This window comes from Ambystoma mexicanum, chromosome 1q, assembly GCF_040938575.1.
Source record: "Ambystoma mexicanum isolate Mex_15411 chromosome 1q, UKY_AmexF1_1, whole genome shotgun sequence".
In the NCBI taxonomy this organism is placed as follows: domain Eukaryota; kingdom Metazoa; phylum Chordata; class Amphibia; order Caudata; family Ambystomatidae; genus Ambystoma; species Ambystoma mexicanum.
The window spans coordinates 1,041,179,733-1,041,198,077 of record NC_090922.1 but is presented as its reverse complement, the minus strand read 5'-3'; the positions used below and the strand labels follow the sequence as shown (position 1 = coordinate 1,041,198,077).

General features: G+C 43.3%; 1 protein-coding gene across 1 annotated transcript in view; it reads right to left on the bottom strand.

Moving 5' to 3' along the window:
- Positions 1 to 492: 492 nt before the first annotated feature.
- Positions 493 to 18,345, bottom strand: part of LOC138560069 (calcium-activated chloride channel regulator 1-like) — a 620,781-nt gene continuing 602,928 nt past the window's right edge. The window contains exons 13-14 of the mRNA XM_069642744.1: positions 2,146 to 2,385; positions 493 to 935 (exon numbers count right to left, since the gene is read on the bottom strand). Coding sequence (XP_069498845.1) covers positions 493 to 935; positions 2,146 to 2,385 — 683 coding nt within the window. The remainder of the gene's footprint in view (positions 936 to 2,145; positions 2,386 to 18,345) is intronic.

Sequence of the window (18,345 nt, the reverse complement as noted above, 5' to 3'; positions counted from 1 at the left end):
AGTTTGAAGACGCGGTTGATGCGCAAATCTTTAACAAGAGAGACTGGCAGATGTTTTTCAAAAGGCACTGAAGTATTCACTTCTTTATATTTTACACGGTCAACGGAATGAAACGCTGGCAGAGATATTGGGGAGGGCCACAGTCCCCGAGTACACATCACATTCGCCAGCACCTGTGAGCAGGCTTTCCATATGAAGGGAAACAATTTCTTGATACACCAGGGAACAGAAACCTAGAAACCTAGACGCAAACGTGTACATGTCACAGGCAACATCATATTTATGCTTTCAATTACGCAGACCCTGATTTAAGCTGCAAACAGTAGAATTATAAAACCCCTATTGAGTATTTTAACGTAAAGGAGAGGTGATGGAGAACAGCTTTCCTATTTTTCCAGACATTTCGCTGCCTTCAATAAAATTCCCAAACAAATGCAAGGGTGGGTGCGATGCGTGTAATTCAACTGAAACACCCATATTTTGCCACTCTTTTTAGAGTTCTGTTTGAGGTCTTGTCTTCTTACTGTTGCAGCTTAAAATACACAGTGTTATACTTATGACAAGGGAAATGAGTACAGCAGTGGAGCACACTATTAATGTCAACAGTATAACACTGTTGGAGGAAGAGTCAGACTTGGCTGGTGTGAAGGTAGTTGGAGGAGGAGCGGAGGTTGGAGTCATGGGTGAGGGAATAAACCGAGCGGCTTGTGCTGTGTTTGATACCTCCGCCTGGAGGGCGGCGTCATCAATGGCACGCACTGCAAAGTAGATGATGGTGCCGTTTGCCAGTGAAAGGTTCTGTGGAATAAATGAGAAGGTTTCTGCAGAGCCGGCAGGCTGGGGTGTCAGATTAGAGGCATTCACAGAGGTCGTCTTCTCAAAGTGGTCTCTTAGCTCCAGTGGATTTGTGCTCATTCTGATGTCATACCATGCAGCTGAAATGAGAACCAAAATTGCGCTGTCATTTGTGTAAACCTATTCATATGTGTGACACTGCTCAAAAATATGGCACAAGAAGTTTCTCATAATGTACATGAACTGTCAGCTTCACCAAACATCGACTACTAGAAGCAAACTCTGCCCAGCTCTAGTGGCCCTCAAAGGAACAGGCTACATGCAAAATTCTTCCCATGTTCCTAGAGACTTTCCTCCCTTTGCCCACCAAAATAAATCCAATGTGTAAGTAGGCCAGCAGCCTGTCAAAAGAAATGGGTAGTCTGTCCATTCAAATGCTTACCCACAGCAACACTCCCAAATGCGAGAAACAAGTACTCATTTTGTCATGTGACCAGAATAGTATGCAAGCAGGTCCCTGATTCACAAAAGGGTTCTGCTTGCAGGAGGAGGGCCATTTGCACTTTCAGTTCTGCCACGCTTTGCACATTGACCTGTGTTGCTCAGGCCCAACACCACAATGTGGATTGGGCTTCTATACCCATATGGAAGAGTCCTGGAGTAAGGCATCCACTCAAGGGCCTGCAGGGTACTCATTGCTAGCAATAGGCTGCAAGGAGCGATAAAAAAGGGTGCAGAGGGATGGTGAAAGGGCCAAACAGATTGGACATGCTAATGCACAACATAGCTTGAGTATTTCCATTGCGCCATTCCAAACATACAAATCCAAGCTAGGGGCTTGAAGCCACTCCTGATCACAATTCGCAACCATTGCCCCTAACATGCGACAGAACGCATCCCTTAGTTATGTCATGTTATGTTAAAGGTTTTTATCCCACGTGCACTGTCACCACCTCTGTGGTACCTTGGCGCTTAGGCAGATCTGTAAGGCAAGAGGATAAGGGGGGGGTGTAAGTTAGTAGGACTCAGCGGGAGAAAGTGCAAGGGAGCTGTGATGTGCTGTTGGCAGCTTCAGTTCGGTTTACACTGTTCGCTGAGCGTAGGGTTGAGTTTTGGTTGGTAGCCGTCATGTGCTGTTGAGTAAGGATAAACTCCAAATCCATCAGCTCAAACGCATATTTATATCGTGGGCCCACACTGCACCTATAAAGGTAATGTTACCACAAATAAAAGGCGTCTATTATTCCCATTGTGTGCACACTTAGGAAGTTGAAAAACATATTGGTCGATTGTGATTTTGGTTTCTGCTTGAGTCAGAAAGCTCAGAATGGAAGCAAACCTCAGACATACCTTGACCTGCATCCAAATCTCCCCCGGGCGCCGTCCAGGACAGATCTATCTTATTTTCTTCTATTCGGGCCTCAAGATCAGTGATCTTACAGGGAGGAAATATATCGGGGAAAGCCGGTCCAGATGGAACTGCAGACACCACAAAGGAGCCTCCTGAGGCGGTTCTGCTGAAGCTTTCCAGGTTCGCCTGAATGTCGTCATCGGGGAGCGCAGGCCGCAATGGATTCATATTGAAGACACCTAGAAAAAACAGATTCCCTTTTACAAGTTTGAAAACACGACTCCAAGCAATTCCCTTACAATATATGCATTTAAACAAATTAACCATAATGGGAATATAGGTAAAGATAGAGGGAGCCAAAGTAAATTAAGGGTCCAAATGTCCACGTTATATTTAACACACCTCTGCCACATGACCATTAGTGTTTTAGACATAACAATGTAAATGAACAGATAGTAAGCAGATTATATAAAAAGGGATTGGAATACAATAATTAAAAATACATGGAAATATATGCATAGTGGAAAACTGCTTGACTGAATAGTTGGAGAATAGGATCCCACTCCGGTTGTCCTGTGGAACTGAAGGAGGGATATCAAAAGGACTATTGAAGGTCAGGGTTAAGAGGGGAGGTAGAAAGGAAAATGAAACAAAACACTACCAGCCAGGTTACACTTGGATAATAATTATTTTCCTGAGGGCAGTAATGATATGGGCCCAACGCAAGACCGCATGAAGGTTTGGTGCTTCATGTCCTGGAGTGGCACCACCCCCATAAGAGGAAATCAGAGAATATTGGATGGAGCAGAGGCTTGTAGTTTATTCCACTTGTTCACCTGGGTGAGCATGGATAAATACTATAAAACTGCAAACAACATTACTGCAGTATCCCTAATAGTGTGCCTTAGAATTTAAACATTCTTTCCTAGAAAACTCGGGGCTTTAGGAAATGTATTAATCGGGATCCAGAATTGGCATTTATTGTAAAACATGATGTGGTGTTGACTAAGCCATCGATTATTGATGGGATGATAGTAATTCTACAAGCAGGCACCATAGGAATTCGGGGCCTACCCAAGTGACGTTTGTGCTCATTGCCTGGGATTGTTTAACAATCACAAACTAGGAGGGTCTTGCTATCTGTCTTACATGTGCCAGCTGATAAGTATGAATACCAATATTTGAATGCAAGGGCCACAATCCTTTCTATAAATGTTTCTAGCCTGGCTGATGGTACAGTATTCACAGTTATTGAGTTAGCTAGTGAACTTAATAGAAAACTGGTATCAGTGGGATACAGGGATGATAATACTAGAAAGTGACTCAAATCCCAAATGTGCACCCAGCCATATTACATCCATGGTGAGATAGAATGGCCAGGATCGCTGAGGATTAGAGATGCTAATATGAAACACAGTTCAGTATCTCATGCTGGTAAAATATGGACGGTGGCTCTGGCAGTCTGGGGACTGGTCATGATTAATGGGAGGGTGCCTGGTGATATCCCGGGAGATTTTACGAGATGTCACCACAATACTGAATCAAGCCTGGACTATCTTTACATTTTTATCACCAGCTTTGCACTGGTAGACAATCTCAGAATTATTCCCAACAAGGCTAGTTATCATTCCAACCTTTGTTCAAGATTGAATTTAAGCATGAATTCTATGCAAGAATCTGTACAGTACAGTGAACAGTGTAATAAACCATTTTAGATGGTCAGGCAAAATTGTGCATACGATGAACAGCTGTGTATGAAATGAATGATTTCGCCGGTTGCAATGTAAATATATGTTCTACTTGGATCAGAAAACCTACTGGGCTTGCGTCTGGTGTTCCAGATGATAAATTGGCTTTGTTGGACACATTAGAACCCTGAAATAGCTGCTTGTAAATGAGAATTCAGAAGAGAACAATTTTAAAGACATTAAATGACCAACATGCAAAATCATTATCTGACAAGATGAGGAAAGCTGAATAAGGCTTTACAAATTGGGTAAAATTGCAAAAGAAAAATGCAGCACACGTCCAATGGCAGTGACTACTGATAATAAATAAACAAGCATTGGCAATGCCAACAGTTTGGGCGTTTGTGTAGGCATGGCAAAGGCACTTGACAAGCACATCCGTATTACTATTAACTGCCTATTGATGGAAGCAGGTGCAAAATGGTGTGAGTCCCAGGACATCTAACAGTGCATGGCAAATGCCTATTAGTTGTACACAAGTTGGCTTTGTCAATGCTGGTTTCTAACAGGACTTCAGTGAAAGACACGCAGAGTGCTTATAAATCAAGTGGCTGAAGGCAGACCTGGTTAAGGCATTTGTATTACACCAATAGTGGTTTTACAACTCCAATTTAGTCATTAACTCTCAGAAGACTGAACTGGAAGTCTGCCAATCAGCACTAACAGCCCTTTAAGATGAGTAGCATTAACCGTGAGATGGATGGGGATGCAGATTCATACTCATGCGTCAAATAATAAAGACTACTCAATAGTTTGGCAAAGTCGGTCAGTTTTATTGCAAGTTCATAAAACGGGGAGTACAACGAACATCAGCAGTCGCTCGATCTTCTTGCTCTCTTGATTTTTAGAAAAACACATCATTTATAGCAAAATCTTGTCATCACTTGTGTATGACCTGTGCATGCTCTTTGGCAACCTACCTAGCAAACTCAAAAATCTATCAGGCAATCTGATAGGCTCTGGGAAGGTAACTTAATATAGGGACTATATCTGTATATTGTAACGGGGAGAGGGATTGGACAATCAATGTAAGATGGGGCAACTGAGCCCTCTATTCAAAATGGCCACCATGAGCGTCACGAAAAGTACGATGTCCCACTGGCTCTACAACTATAGGACCCTAGATTACATGGTCCATTCTAACTGGGTTAGCATCAACCCCACACATACTTTTCCACCTACTTCTAGCAGCATGCAGGAAGAACAGCCAGCTGCGGATGCGCTTGTCTGTGCGCCCTTTTCCTACCAATTATGGTACAATCAATCATCACCTCAGTGGTCATGTGTCAATTAGTTCTTTGAAGTTGGCCTTGAGTTTGTACTCTGCTCTGAGAACTTTTAAGGAGTATCGACATGACAAGCTCCCAAGCGTAGGTGTGACCATCTCATCCCTCCAGCCAGTCTCTATCACCTGACTGGACACCATGAAATCAGGTCTTTTCACAATTTAATTTGTGTATTTAATTCACTTTGGCCTGTTCTCTGATGTCAATTGTTTGTCTTAACCTTTCTGAACAGGAGCCTCTGTGATTTTCTCCTTAATTGTATCCAATTTCAGCCTTTCTTAGCCCTGATAAGACCATGGCTTCTTGGCACGGTCATCCACAGCTGAGTTTTGTTCTGTCTCGATTCTCGAATTATTTGCTGCGACACACTCCATTGAGGCCCTAAACCTTTACTCATTTTTCTGCTTTATGGACGTAGTGGAAGCATATATTCACACCTAAAGTTCTCTTTGAGGTATATATTTGTAAACATTAGCACTTGCTGCAGTCTACTTTACTACTTAAGCACAAGCTAGCTTCATGATTACTCTGCTGCTTGCGGTTACTTGCATCTGTACACATTTAAACTAACTAAATATCTTCATCATGTCTGTGGCATAAGCTCCTTCATCACGATCCGTGACATCTTGGGATAATCTCTTTACTATTTCGTCTCTTGTCAGCATTCTCTGGTCATTATATCTTCTATCTGGGCGACAGTTCAATTCTTCATGACTTCATAATGGTGACGTCATCTTCACCTTCTTTTATCATCTTCCTTACTTTTTCAGGTATTACGTTTAAGCGTCCATCATATTGTCTTGAATGTATATAGGGTTTCCTCAATGGATATCTTGCTGTCCAGGTTTTCTTCAGTGTCGGTATATTGACAGGTGAAGTCATTCTAATAGGTACTGGGCAGAGCCCATACGCAGCTCTCTGCTGATTCAACTCCTCTCCATACGTCACATAATTCGGCGCGAAATCAATAAACAGTGGTGAAGGGGCCACTGGAGTAACTAGGATAGGGCTGTACTTGACACCTCCTCTTCAATCCCCCCTCTGTGCGATTCATCGACCACTTTCACTTCATCCTTTATGTCCACTATTTTCTTATCCATTATGTCTAGACATCCTGGTCTGAAGAAGTTCTTCTTGGGAGTCCATATCTTTATGACTCCCTTCAGGCCTTCTGCTGTCTTCACATGCTCATCTTTGTTCCAGGTCATAATTTGGCATTCTTCACTTGGACTACAATAGATCCATCTTCCCACATATTTTCTATGGTTCTTTCGATATAGAAACGTTGTACCTTCTGGTGCATGAATGATGGTCTTCACAAAGTCTCTTAGTTCTCCATCAGTCAGGTCCTTGGGCTTCCATCCTGGTTCAACATCAATCATAATCTTCATTCCTACGGCTTTCGTTGCTGTCTTCTTGCATTGCAAGATTATCTTGATTACACAGAATACAAGAAGTATCATCACCAACAGGGCTCCAAGAAACTTGAATGTCTCTGCCATCCATTGTGGAACCCATGAGAACAGTGCTCCAAACCAACTGTCATCATCAACCTCATCTGTTTCATCTATCATTTGATTCTGCAGTTTTGTCAGCACATCTATGGCTTCTGTTAAAGTCCCATTTTCATCATCATAAGAAGGTATGAATGTGCAAGATGATTCCCCGATTTTTGCACAAATACCTCCATCCATAGCTGTGATCATGTCTAGAACATATCTATTCTGAAGTGTCATTTGCCTGATTGCTCTCAATTATTCTCTGATTGCATTGAATCCTTTTACGATAGTGTTGATGGTCTGCAGTAACTCCCATCTGGTTATCTGAAACCATTTAGTATTTGCTCCAACCTGAATTGCTGGCATAAAGATCAAGGTAAACACTGAAGAGGTCTGGCTGAACAGTCTATGCTCATATGGGATAGCATCGAAGGATTCTATTTTGCAGAGAAGTAATTCTACCTCTTCATCCTTTTCACACTCTCTAAATATCTTTTCTTCCTCAGGTGAGCATCTGTTTTCGGGAAAATGTCAATATTCAGGTCACTTTTCGGAACCACCAACGCTGAAACATGGACATTCACCAGTGTACATATTCCTCCCCAATTTTTTGGTAAGCTCATGTATGCTCTGGATCCACAAGCCCAATAGTGATCCATAATCACTGCAGTACCATGTACCATTCCTGGAACATCAAACATTCGGCCACAATTTTGATTCTTTCCCATTTTTCTTGTACCATTATTTCTGAAACATAGCTTAGAACTCTCCAATGGAACTATCTGCAAGGGTCCTCCTCTGTCTTCGACCCATGTCATTAGTTTAGCAAGTCTTGGCCATAATGGCTTGCATCCATTTTGTGCATAATCAACGGCAGGTTGGTAGCACCCGATTGCCACCCATGCTCTGCAAATAACTCCTCCTTCTTCCCATCCATCTGGTGATAGCACTGATCCCCAAATCTGCATTTGTCCTCTGTTCTTCCATTTTCGAATATCGTCTGTGTTAGGGAGAATTCTCTTAAAAGGCTAATATACCCTTACCTATAGAGTCCCCCAGCAGCTTTGCTGGATTTGAGGGGTTTATTTTTTTCTCCTGCTGAGAGTGAGACCCTTTTTCCCACCCTTAGACAGATTGCTAGTGTGTGTTTTAGGCTATCTTGTGTGCTCATGGTCTATGGGGTTTTTCTCAACCTCATAGGAATCATCTTTTTACATGTGTGGTACACAGCACCCTCCGTGCCGTACCACAGGGGTGTCGTAGCGACCCCCAAACATAGACTCCATTCCCTGGGAATGACTACTGTCTCCCAGGGCATGTAAAGTCCCCATTGACTTTACTAGTCAATTCTTAAGAACAAAACCAGTACAATCCATCTTACTATGTAGGTACTGGGAAGGGTTAATAGTTTTTCCCTAGTGTTCATTTTCGAGGGGGTACCGTACAGTCTCTCTCTCAAAAGTTTCTGGCTGGTGGCAGTGGTTACTACCGTAAATATTCAACCACAAATATTTCCCTATGGGATTTTCCCATTGTCCGAGGCTACCACTTTTACTGACAGCCTCTAACATACCACCGGTTTATTTTAATATTAACTTTACTCTGGTAGGTTTTTATTGCTCGAACTTTGATTATAATTCTTTCTTGTGTCTTTCTCCGGTCCATGTCAGGGATCCTTTGTTCGTCCTTTTGGCGGGCTTCTGCACAGAAGCCCTCCTCTCGGCGCCACTGAGTCTGGGGTAGACAGGATGTGTGGTAGGGGGAATAGGCACCCTGGACAGGGTTGCCAACGCAACCCAAGTCACACTCTGCCCTGATAGGCTGGGGGTTCTCCAACCAAGGGAGCCACCCCACTGTGTGAGTGACAGCTAGGCTGTATGAATGGGGGTCTTGCTGCATAAAAGTAGGGTCCTGAGGACTGGAGGCCAAGACGTCGCCACTGGAACTAAGAAGCCGAAGAGGAGAGAAGCCAAAGACATCTGCAACGACTGAACCACCGGTGAAGCCCTGCTGCAGATCCTCACCACTTTTCTCCAACGACTCGAGAAGATCTTCACCTGCAAGAGTCTTCTTCCCTTGAGCTGGTGGGGCCAACCAGTTCGCCAATCGCCTTCCAGGACCTGCCTTGGTCGGATCGCCAGTGCCAAGCATTAGGAGACCGGATAGCCAGGCACCCGTCCACCATGACCGCGGTTTAAAGGAGCGTACCTTTTATTCATTTGGCAACACCGCGGCTGGTTTCATCCCTGGGCAGTGCAGTAACTCGAACCTTCCTCCACGACGAGAGCCTCTCTTCCTCTGCTGGATCTCCCGAACTGCAGGAACTGCCAGGAACTACCACCACCGCAGGAGCCTCTTCTACTTTTAAGGTACGTTGTTCTGCCAGGCCTCCCTTTTCGTTGGGCACTACTAACGGTGTTTTAAATTCCTTTTCTTACCTACTGGGTTGGCCGCCCCTATCATCTAACATTGTCTTTCACCTTCTGCAACCGCCTTTTCAAATCGTTAAGCAAAGACTTGACTGCAGCTACTAGAACATTTTGACCTCTGGTTTTGCACATCGCTACATGCGACAGACAGTGTGCCGTCTGGACATCTATTTCAATTGCCACAAAGATTTTTGACTTTCAGATACTGTATGGCAGAAGTGCACATACAAAGCATCCTTCATCTGAAGTTCGTCTTCCAACTTCTTTCATATGTTGGTACCATATGTTATTTCCCAAGTGTGCTGTGCTATCCAGGTAATCCTTGAGTTCAGAGTCATCTTCTCTTGTGCTTCTTTTGCCTCTGATTCTCTTGACATGTGCCTTCACAAGTATGTCACGCAATACTTCCATTCGACTTCTTCCCCCTGGAGGATTTTCCTGCATCTCCTTCAATGTTTGGGTGCATCTGTCTGCATCATTTGGGTAGGAGGAGATTCAGAAGCCTTCATTCTTGCAATAGGCCAGTTAGGTATGAAGATGTCTCTCAGAATTTCCAATTTCCATCTGTGTCATTCTTCTAGGTACTGTCCTAACATCATACGACACAGGATCAGGCGTGCTCACAGGTATTGTTTGTGTGAGTTAATTCATTAACGCCTCTTGATTCCTTAGAAGTCCTCCTTTTTCCAATTGTCTCAGAACTCCTATAGGCATGAAACCTCTTATCATTAATTGCTTGTACAGTTCCCATTCTTTAGAAGCTTTAGAAGTTGATTCTGGAATTATTGATACTAGATCAGGTGTGTTTGTATTTATCATCTTTGTGGGTGTAGCCCTTGTTGACTCCTTGTCAGATTTGCTTTGCCAACCCTGTCTCAGGTGTTTTGATTCTTTTCCCAAAACAAGTGATGTGTGTGTATCATTGCTTATTTGTTTGTTTGTTTGTTTGTTTATTTATAATGCGCGCCAGACCCGAAGGTATCCGGGCGCAAATGCAAGAATACTCTACGCTTACAAGTTACAGTTACTCATTTCAAGTAAATACAAAATACATTGACAGCAAGAAGCATAGTTACCCTAAAAGGTTTGTACAGAGGGTAATATATAGGGTTATATTCACAAATACTTGTACATACATATGTATACACAGTGTACACTGAGAAATAAAGGCAAGGTGGAATCGGCTAGTGGGGGAGTATGTTAGTAAACGTTCAGTTACAGATTGGTCAATAGAGTAGTCCTGGTGTAATTCAGTTACAGGTTCTTTTCATTGAGCCATTTGATGCATTTAAGTCTGAAGTGTGAAAAAGATTGGTCAGCCCTTAGCAAGGTCCGGAGGGAGTTCCACCAATGGGCTGCTTTGACAGGGAAGCTGTTCCCTCCGGCAGTACTCAGTTTGAATGGGCGCACAACTAGCTGGTTAGTATATGCTTCTCTAGTGGGTCTAATGGACGTTCTTCTTTTGAACCTTTCTGTTAGGTATTTGGGGGCTAAATCATTAATGCTCTTGAATGTAAGCGATACTGTTTTAAGTGTAATTTTGTCCACTGTAGAGAGCCAATTAGATTGTCTTCTGATGTCTGAGATATGCTCTCTTTTTGATATTCCTAATGCGGCTCTAAGGGCATTATTCTGTAAGGTTTGGATTTTTTGCAACGTATGTTTATTAGACCCTATATAAAGGCCCTCATTACAACACCGGCGCTAAACCATGGCACTATTAGCACCATGGTTGGTGCCGGTATTGTAACGAGTCCGCTAATGTTCAATGGGGAATTACCACCCAATTTCAAGGTTGGCGGGGCGGTAATTCCCCATTGAACATTGGCCCTTCCCCATTCCCATTTTTGCCCCATAGGGCTCAATGGGACTGGGGAAGGCGGTAAGTACGGTACCGCAAATTGAGGTAACGTACTTACCTCGAGAGTCCCTTTGCGGGTCCCTACTTTAACGGCTGGTCTAGACCAGCCGTTCAGGTCGGGTCCCGGAAAGGGACCTCGTAGTAAGGCGCTAAGTGGTTAACAGCGCTGCAGCTTTTTACAGCGCCGTTAACCACTTAGCGCCAGGGTCTTAAAGAGGCCCAAAGTGTGTTGCAGTAGTCCAATTTGGATAATACCAGAGCTCTTGCTAGGGTGAGGCAGCTGGTAGTGGACAGGAATGGTTTTGCCGCTCTAATCAGCTTGCAGGTATATGCAGTGCTAGAGGCCATTGCGCTCACCTGCTTTGTTAGAGAGAGACAGGAGTCGATGTAAAAACCTAGTGTTTTTACCTTTTTTGCTACTTTGATAGTATTGCCATCTATGATGAATGATGAATAGTCATCGTTCAGTTTTTTGATGTTTTGTGCATTCCCCAAAATGATGAGTTCCGTTTTGTCATCATTCAGACATAGACCGTGACGGGCCATCCATGCCTGAATGATGAGGTATATCCTGTTCACCAAGGCCAAATCCTGTTCATAATCCCCCGAAAGTGGGATGAGGATCTGAGTGTCATCTGCGTAGTTTGTGTAGGTGGCACCCAGAAAGTCCAGATCATCAAACAGGGGCTTCGTGAAAATATTATACATGGTAGGGGAGACGCAGGAGCCCCGAGGAACGCCACATGTGATGGGTACTGGGTCAGCCGCTGTGGAGGCAGAGAAAACCCTCATAGTTCTACCATTAAGAACGACTTGATCCATGCAATGGCAATGTGGAGAAGTGGGCTGCAGATTCCAAGTGGGTACAGAGCACATCATGATCTACCAGGTCAAAAGCCACTGAGAGATCCAGTAAGAGGAGTAATGCTGTTTTTCAATGGTCTCTCAGCTCATCAACCTGGGTTTTGAGATCAGTGAGCATGGTTTCTGTGCCATGCTGAGGCCTGAAACCTGATTGTCTGGTGCCTAGTAGTTGATGCAGCTCCAGGTATTTTTGGATCTGTAAGCAAGTCACTCTGTCTAAAAATTTTAGCAGAAATGGTACCGTTGTAATTGGCCTATAGTTAGTCGGGATAGACAGGTCCAGAGTTTGCTTTTTAAGGAGGGGGAGGACCCATGATTGTTTGAGGTTGTCTGGTATCGTGCCTGATGCAAAGGAAGTATTAATGAGTTTAGAAATTAATGGGAATAGGTCTCTGGCCGCATCTTTTATCAGTTGGGCTGGGCAGATGTCACCTCGACAGTTGGAGGGTTTGAGCGAGAGTATTATCTTTTCAATCTCTGGAATAGTCACTTTAGTGAAATTGAATTTTTGTTCTGGCTTGGTAGGTGTGGGTGGTTTATCTCTGAGTGGTTGAGGGAGGAATATTTAGTTTGTATTAAAGTGTAACTATTTTGCCATTTAGTGCTTTTTGGGTGTTGGAACACCACATTTTATTTTTGTCACACTTGTCCGGGGCAGGGATGGGGTTTTCCAGTTCCTTTAGTATAATGAATAGCTCTTTGGTTCTGGATTTGGCCTGCAGTAAAGTTAAAGTTAACCTGTTAAAGTTCTCTTCTTTTTGCTCTCTTTATTTCATTTTTGTAAGTCCTAGAGGCGTTGGTAAGAGCATCTTTGTTAGTCTCAGATGGAGTTAATTGCCAGGCAGATTCACATTTGCGTTTTTCAATCCATAGGGATTTGAGGTGGGGGGTGAACCATTTGTTTAAGTGTGCTCTAGGCTTACCTTTTTTCTAATTTTCAAGGGGGCGATAGCGTCCAAGGCTATGGTCATGGTTGAGTTGTATTCATTCACTAGAGCTGACGGGTTTAGTGATTCGGGTAGGGAGTTTAGAGTTGGGAGGATAAGTGGTAACAGTTTGTCCAAGGTTATGTTTTTTTTTATTTCTGGTTGTTAAGGGGGGAGCTAGTATGTTTTCGTTAGGTTGGGTAGTATTTTCATTTATTAGGAAGGTTATGAGCGTGTGGTCTGTCCAGATTTGTGGACTGACATCAGTAATAGTTACGTTACAATTGTGGTTGACTACCCAGTTGAGTGTTCGACCGCTTATGTGGGTAGGTTGAAATATTCTTTGGGTAAATCCTAATTCTGTGATGACATTGGCGATTTTAGTGGCATGTGTGTCTTTGTGGTTGTTAAATCGTAAATTCAGGTCTCCCAGAAGGATGGCTTGTGATGAGTTTTTTAAGTTATTTGATAGGATCATGGAGATGTCATCCTGAACGGTTCTGTTGGACCTGGTGGCCTATAGATGAAGTGTATATTAATGGATTGAGGGGATGAGGTTAAAAGTTTGGCGGTTAAGGATTCGCAGGATTTGGTGATTGATGGCTCTTCTATTTTTATGGTGAGATTATTTTTTACAATGATAGCTAGACCGCCTCCTCGAGAATTAGTTCTGTCTTCTCTAAGAATGTTGTAGTTTGGGGGCACGGTAAGCATCAGAGCGGGTCCTGCTTCTTGGTGAAGCCAAGTTTCCGTTATGGCTAGGATGTCATAATCACCTATTTGTATGAGTTCTGCAATTTCGGTGGCATGTGCTATTAGTGATCTAGCATTAATAAGGGCCCCCTTCAGAGGGGTGTTTGGTTTAGGTATCGCTGAAGTGGCACGAGTTTTCGTTTTGGATGTGCTATTACTAAGTTTGCAGTGAGTATTAATAGGATTGTTGGTGGGGTAGATGTTTAGTTTAGTGGCATTACGTTGGGTGGCACTTCTAGTACTAGGATTGGTGGCTAGTCTGGCTGGAGGTTCGTAGATTTTAGGTAATCTTGATCGTAATTTGGCATTTCTATTTAAGGTGTCACATGGGACATTTGTTAAGGCGTGGAAGGGGATAGGAGATTTTATAGGATGATGGTTAGTGTCTAGGGTGAGGGTCAGTAGACACTCATCAGAGATTGGTATTTCAGTGGGCATGAATTGTGTAAGGAGGTTCACTGTTATCATTGCACCAGAGAGTGGTCAGATAGAGGAGGGTGGTGGCCATCCTAACCTAAGGATACTTATCTATGTCTGGTAATTTGTCTTCGGATAGGTCAAGGGCATAGGCTGGTGCCAGAGGTTTACTAAATTGTAAGAGCAGCTCAGCGCCTAGCAGTCGGCAAAGTCTAGTAGTTAGTTTTGTGGGTAGGCATGCTCGCAATCAGGTCTGTGGCTAAATACAGCTATCAAGTGGCACTTCAACTATCAAATGGCAGTGCAAGAACCGGCTAAATGCAGCTATCAAGTGGCAGTGCAGGAACAGGCTAAATACAGCTATCAAATGGCACTTCAACTATCAAATGGCAATGCAATAACAGGCTAGATGCAGCTATCAAGTGGCACTTCAACTATCAAATGGCAATGCAATAACAGGCTAAATGCAGCTACCAAATGGCAATGCAATAACAGGCTAAATGCAGCTATCAAGTGGCAATGCACTAACAGTCTAAATGCAGCTATCAAATGGGACTTCAACTGTCAAATGGCAATGCAGTAACAGGCTAAATGCAGCTATCAAATGGCACTTCAACTATCAAATGGCAATGCACTAACAGGCTAAACGCAGCTATCAAATGGCAATCAGGACACCGTCAGGTGAGAGCCGGCCTTCGAGCGAAGGCTCTGAGAAAAGGCTTGGATCCTGACTGAGCCTCCAGCTCATCATGTCCATTTCAAGTTCAGTCACTCTGTCATTCTCTCGTGGAACAGGGATGACTATAGAGGGTCTGGGTAGTTTTGTAGGAACTATACAGACAGTCTCAGGTGGGTGCACTGGGGTCTGAATACTTTGTGCACCAATAAAGAAAGCTGTTCTAATCGTCAATGACCACAATATAATTATACATATGATGCATGTATATACTGTGCAGCGATAGGTAAACCTGCAACATCTGCTCCTTGGGCAGACTGAATTCCACTCCTCATGTGGTAACACAATACCACTGCTGCTCTGGCTTCCCATCTTGTTTCCCTAGGGAAGTAAAATCTTTTTAATAGAAAGTTTTACGACATCTTTCACTTTGCTTCTTTTTACTGCAAACTTGCTTCAATTGATTAATGACTCTGGACCACGTGTCCTCTGCATCAGGATAACAAAGATATTCTACTGCCTCTAGAACCAGTTCTGTCTGCAAAGTAATTGTTCCAAATGACGCAATGAATTAAGCCAGTCTATATTTCATGTGCTACGTAGATTAATTCTCAGTCAATGCCACAAATTTGCTTCAATCCAGAAGACATGTTGCTTCTTTGTCAGCAAGAACAAAAGTGTAACTTCTTGTCAACACCTTTTCGATTTATCTTTTGACTGAAAGTTTCTTTCCTCACACTCTTCTCTGGTCTTGATGCGAATAGAGTGTCACTTGAATGATAATCCCATGCAGAAGCGTGCTCAGATGTACAGTATTAGCTGGGTCGTGGATAAACGATAAAACATCCACATTTTTGGGTCTCCCAACAAGATCTGGAAAGTCTTCAATCAAACGGAAGAACACTGCATTGGCAAGTCTATGATTCACGGTTGATAGAGACATTTGTCTTGTTCTCACTATGTTCTGGGAACAGTAAAAACTGTTCTATGTTTACTGTGAGCAGTCTTTTCACAATCTTTTCATTATCAGGATCTTCCACAAATTCAGTGATGCTGGTCAGTCTTCCCACCAGGGAAGGAAAGGATCTTAGCACTAGTTCAAAGTAGGTTTGTACATGCCTTGTGAGGTCACTATTGGGTGACACCATGAGTAAGTCCAAACAAAGACTCTGTATGAAATTAATCTGGGTATTGTATTCCCTTCCAATTCGTATATCCTCGATCAAAATCTGGCATATCTTTTTTATCAAGGCTTTAAGTGTGCCTAAGTCCAAAGTCTATGAGTTATTCGTGGCTTTATACTCACAAATCTTCTTCTTCACTCTACAACTAGGATGCAAAGAGTGTCCAATTTGATCCTTTTGCCCTTTATATTTTGCTGAAAGGGAATGTCCAAAGTCTAAGCCACAATTTTAAAATCAAAAGATCCTTGCTCTTTCCGCTTTTCTGGTTATGCGTCCTCTTTCCTCGTCATAGATCTTGTCTGCATGTGCTGCGGTTCTTCCCCGTCGTCTGTAGTCTCTTGGGGGTGGGGTGCCAGCAGAGGGGTCTCTCCGATATATAGTTTGATGTCGCCAAGGAAGATCCAAGCTCTTCTTCCCTGTAGCTTGACAGCAGATGGTGTCACGTCCTCCACTATGAAAGGACTGTGGAATCTTGGTTCGTCCCACCGTTTCCGTGTGTGATTACTTACTAGGACTGTGTCACCAGGGAATAGCTGGGATAGAGATAATTCTTTAGATTCGGTTGCTGTAGCATCTCCTTCTGTGTTCTGTCCTGCCCTACACCCTACTCGTTGTCGCTGCAGCTGTCCTGAAATTACAGAAGAACTAGATGTTAAACAGTTCAGGTAGATTTGCATTTCCAGCCCTAATACTTCTCCTGTCTGCTGAGCATCACTTCTAGCTCTAGTCAGAGGTGTTAATGGCATCCGCATCCTTCTGCCCGTCACTATTTCGTGCAGTGTAAGATGGTGGTCGGACGCAGGCTAGTTTCTGAGTGCATACAATGCCAGTGGAAGGCAGTGCAACCAATATTTCTTCAGAGTAAGCTTCAACTTGGCTATCCTTGCCTTTAATAAGCCGTTGAGATTTTCGCATATTCCATTACCTTGCGGATGATATGCCGAAGAAAACCTGTGCTTTATACCAAGCAACAAGCTAATTTGTTCAAATACTGTATTGACGGGTACACTCTGGGTGTGTACATGGACCTGCCTCTATCCACCTAGAGAATGGACACACCACAACAATTAGATACCTGTACCCGCTACATACTTGAATCATATCGACATAGTCGATATGTAAGTGCTGAAAAGGTCCACTAGGTCTTGGAATGACTCCTCTGATTACCTGTAGTGTATGCCCAGCAGTACATTTCTGACAGATTATAGAATTCATCATAAAAAATGCAACATGTTCTGCCAAGTTCGGTATAAACCAGTCTTCGGCAATTGTTGCTGCTAAGTTTTCTCTTGTCACATGTGCTGGATAATGTAACTGTTCCAGTGCTATGTTTAATAAGGCTATAGGCATCACCGGTTTACCAGTGCTTTCTTGTCGCCACAAAGCCTCAGATGGGTTTAAAGAACAACCTTTTCGCTTCCAGAGATTTTTCTTCTCCTGTGGTACCTCCCCTTGGCGTTCCATCAGCTGTGTTTTAGAAACACTGCTGTAGCCCTCTGGCTCTTCTCTTGCAACAATAATTTTTTCATGCACATTAGACATTTCTACATTCATCATCATTTCATCTTCAGTCGCCACACGTTTGGCTTCGGCATCTGCTGCTTGATTTCCACGTGAGATAAAATCTGTCCCTTTCGTGTGAGCTGCGCATTTCACAACTGCTATGCGCACTGTGAGTTGTAGTGCTCTAATGAGCTTATCCAATAAGGCGGCGTGCTGCACTGGCGTGCCACTGCTCGGAGATAGCCACTCCTTTTCCAGCGCGCTAAGCCTGCGTGCACTGTAGACGTCACATAGGCGGAATCACTGTACACCATTACTTCCTTGTGTTCGTGCCTTTCAATCGCGAGTATTAGTGCCAATCATTCTGCAGTCTGTGCAGAATAATGAGATGTAATCGTGCACTAATAAGCGCGCAAAATTCCCCATTTGCTGTGTGCTTTACCACAGCGGCTCCTGTATATCTTTGCCCATTATTCTGATCGATTCTTGAAGAAACATCAATGAAAACCGTCTCACCTTCTGCAAGCGCATTTTCTTTTATTTGCGGGATTTCATCATAGAATTCTACATAGTTCGCACAATCATGTATTGGCTCTCCTTCAGTAACTGGTTCAGCTACAAACATAGCTGGGTTCACAATTTTACATCTATTTTGATAGCTGGATTTGATATTTCTAAAATGGCAAATAATGCGTGCTTGACAAATAACGTCATGGGGCAGCCCATTACAATGGTTGTAGCCTTCTCTATGGTGAATGCGGCAGCAGCCAAACTTTGTTCGCACGGAAAATTACCTCTCATCACTGGGTCTAAAATCCCACTGTAGTATGCTAGGGGCTTGTACCCCTATGTGGTTCTCTGTGTTAATACTGCTGTCATAACAGTGCCATCTGTATGCGAAAGTAAGTAAAATTCATCTGCAAATTTGGAATCCCTAAAACTGGTGCCGTGCAAATGGCTTTTTTCACCTCATCAAATCCTTCCTCCATTGCCTCAGTCCACACAATTTTGTTCTTGAGTTACCTGTGCTTTCTTTAAGGCTTGTAATAAAGG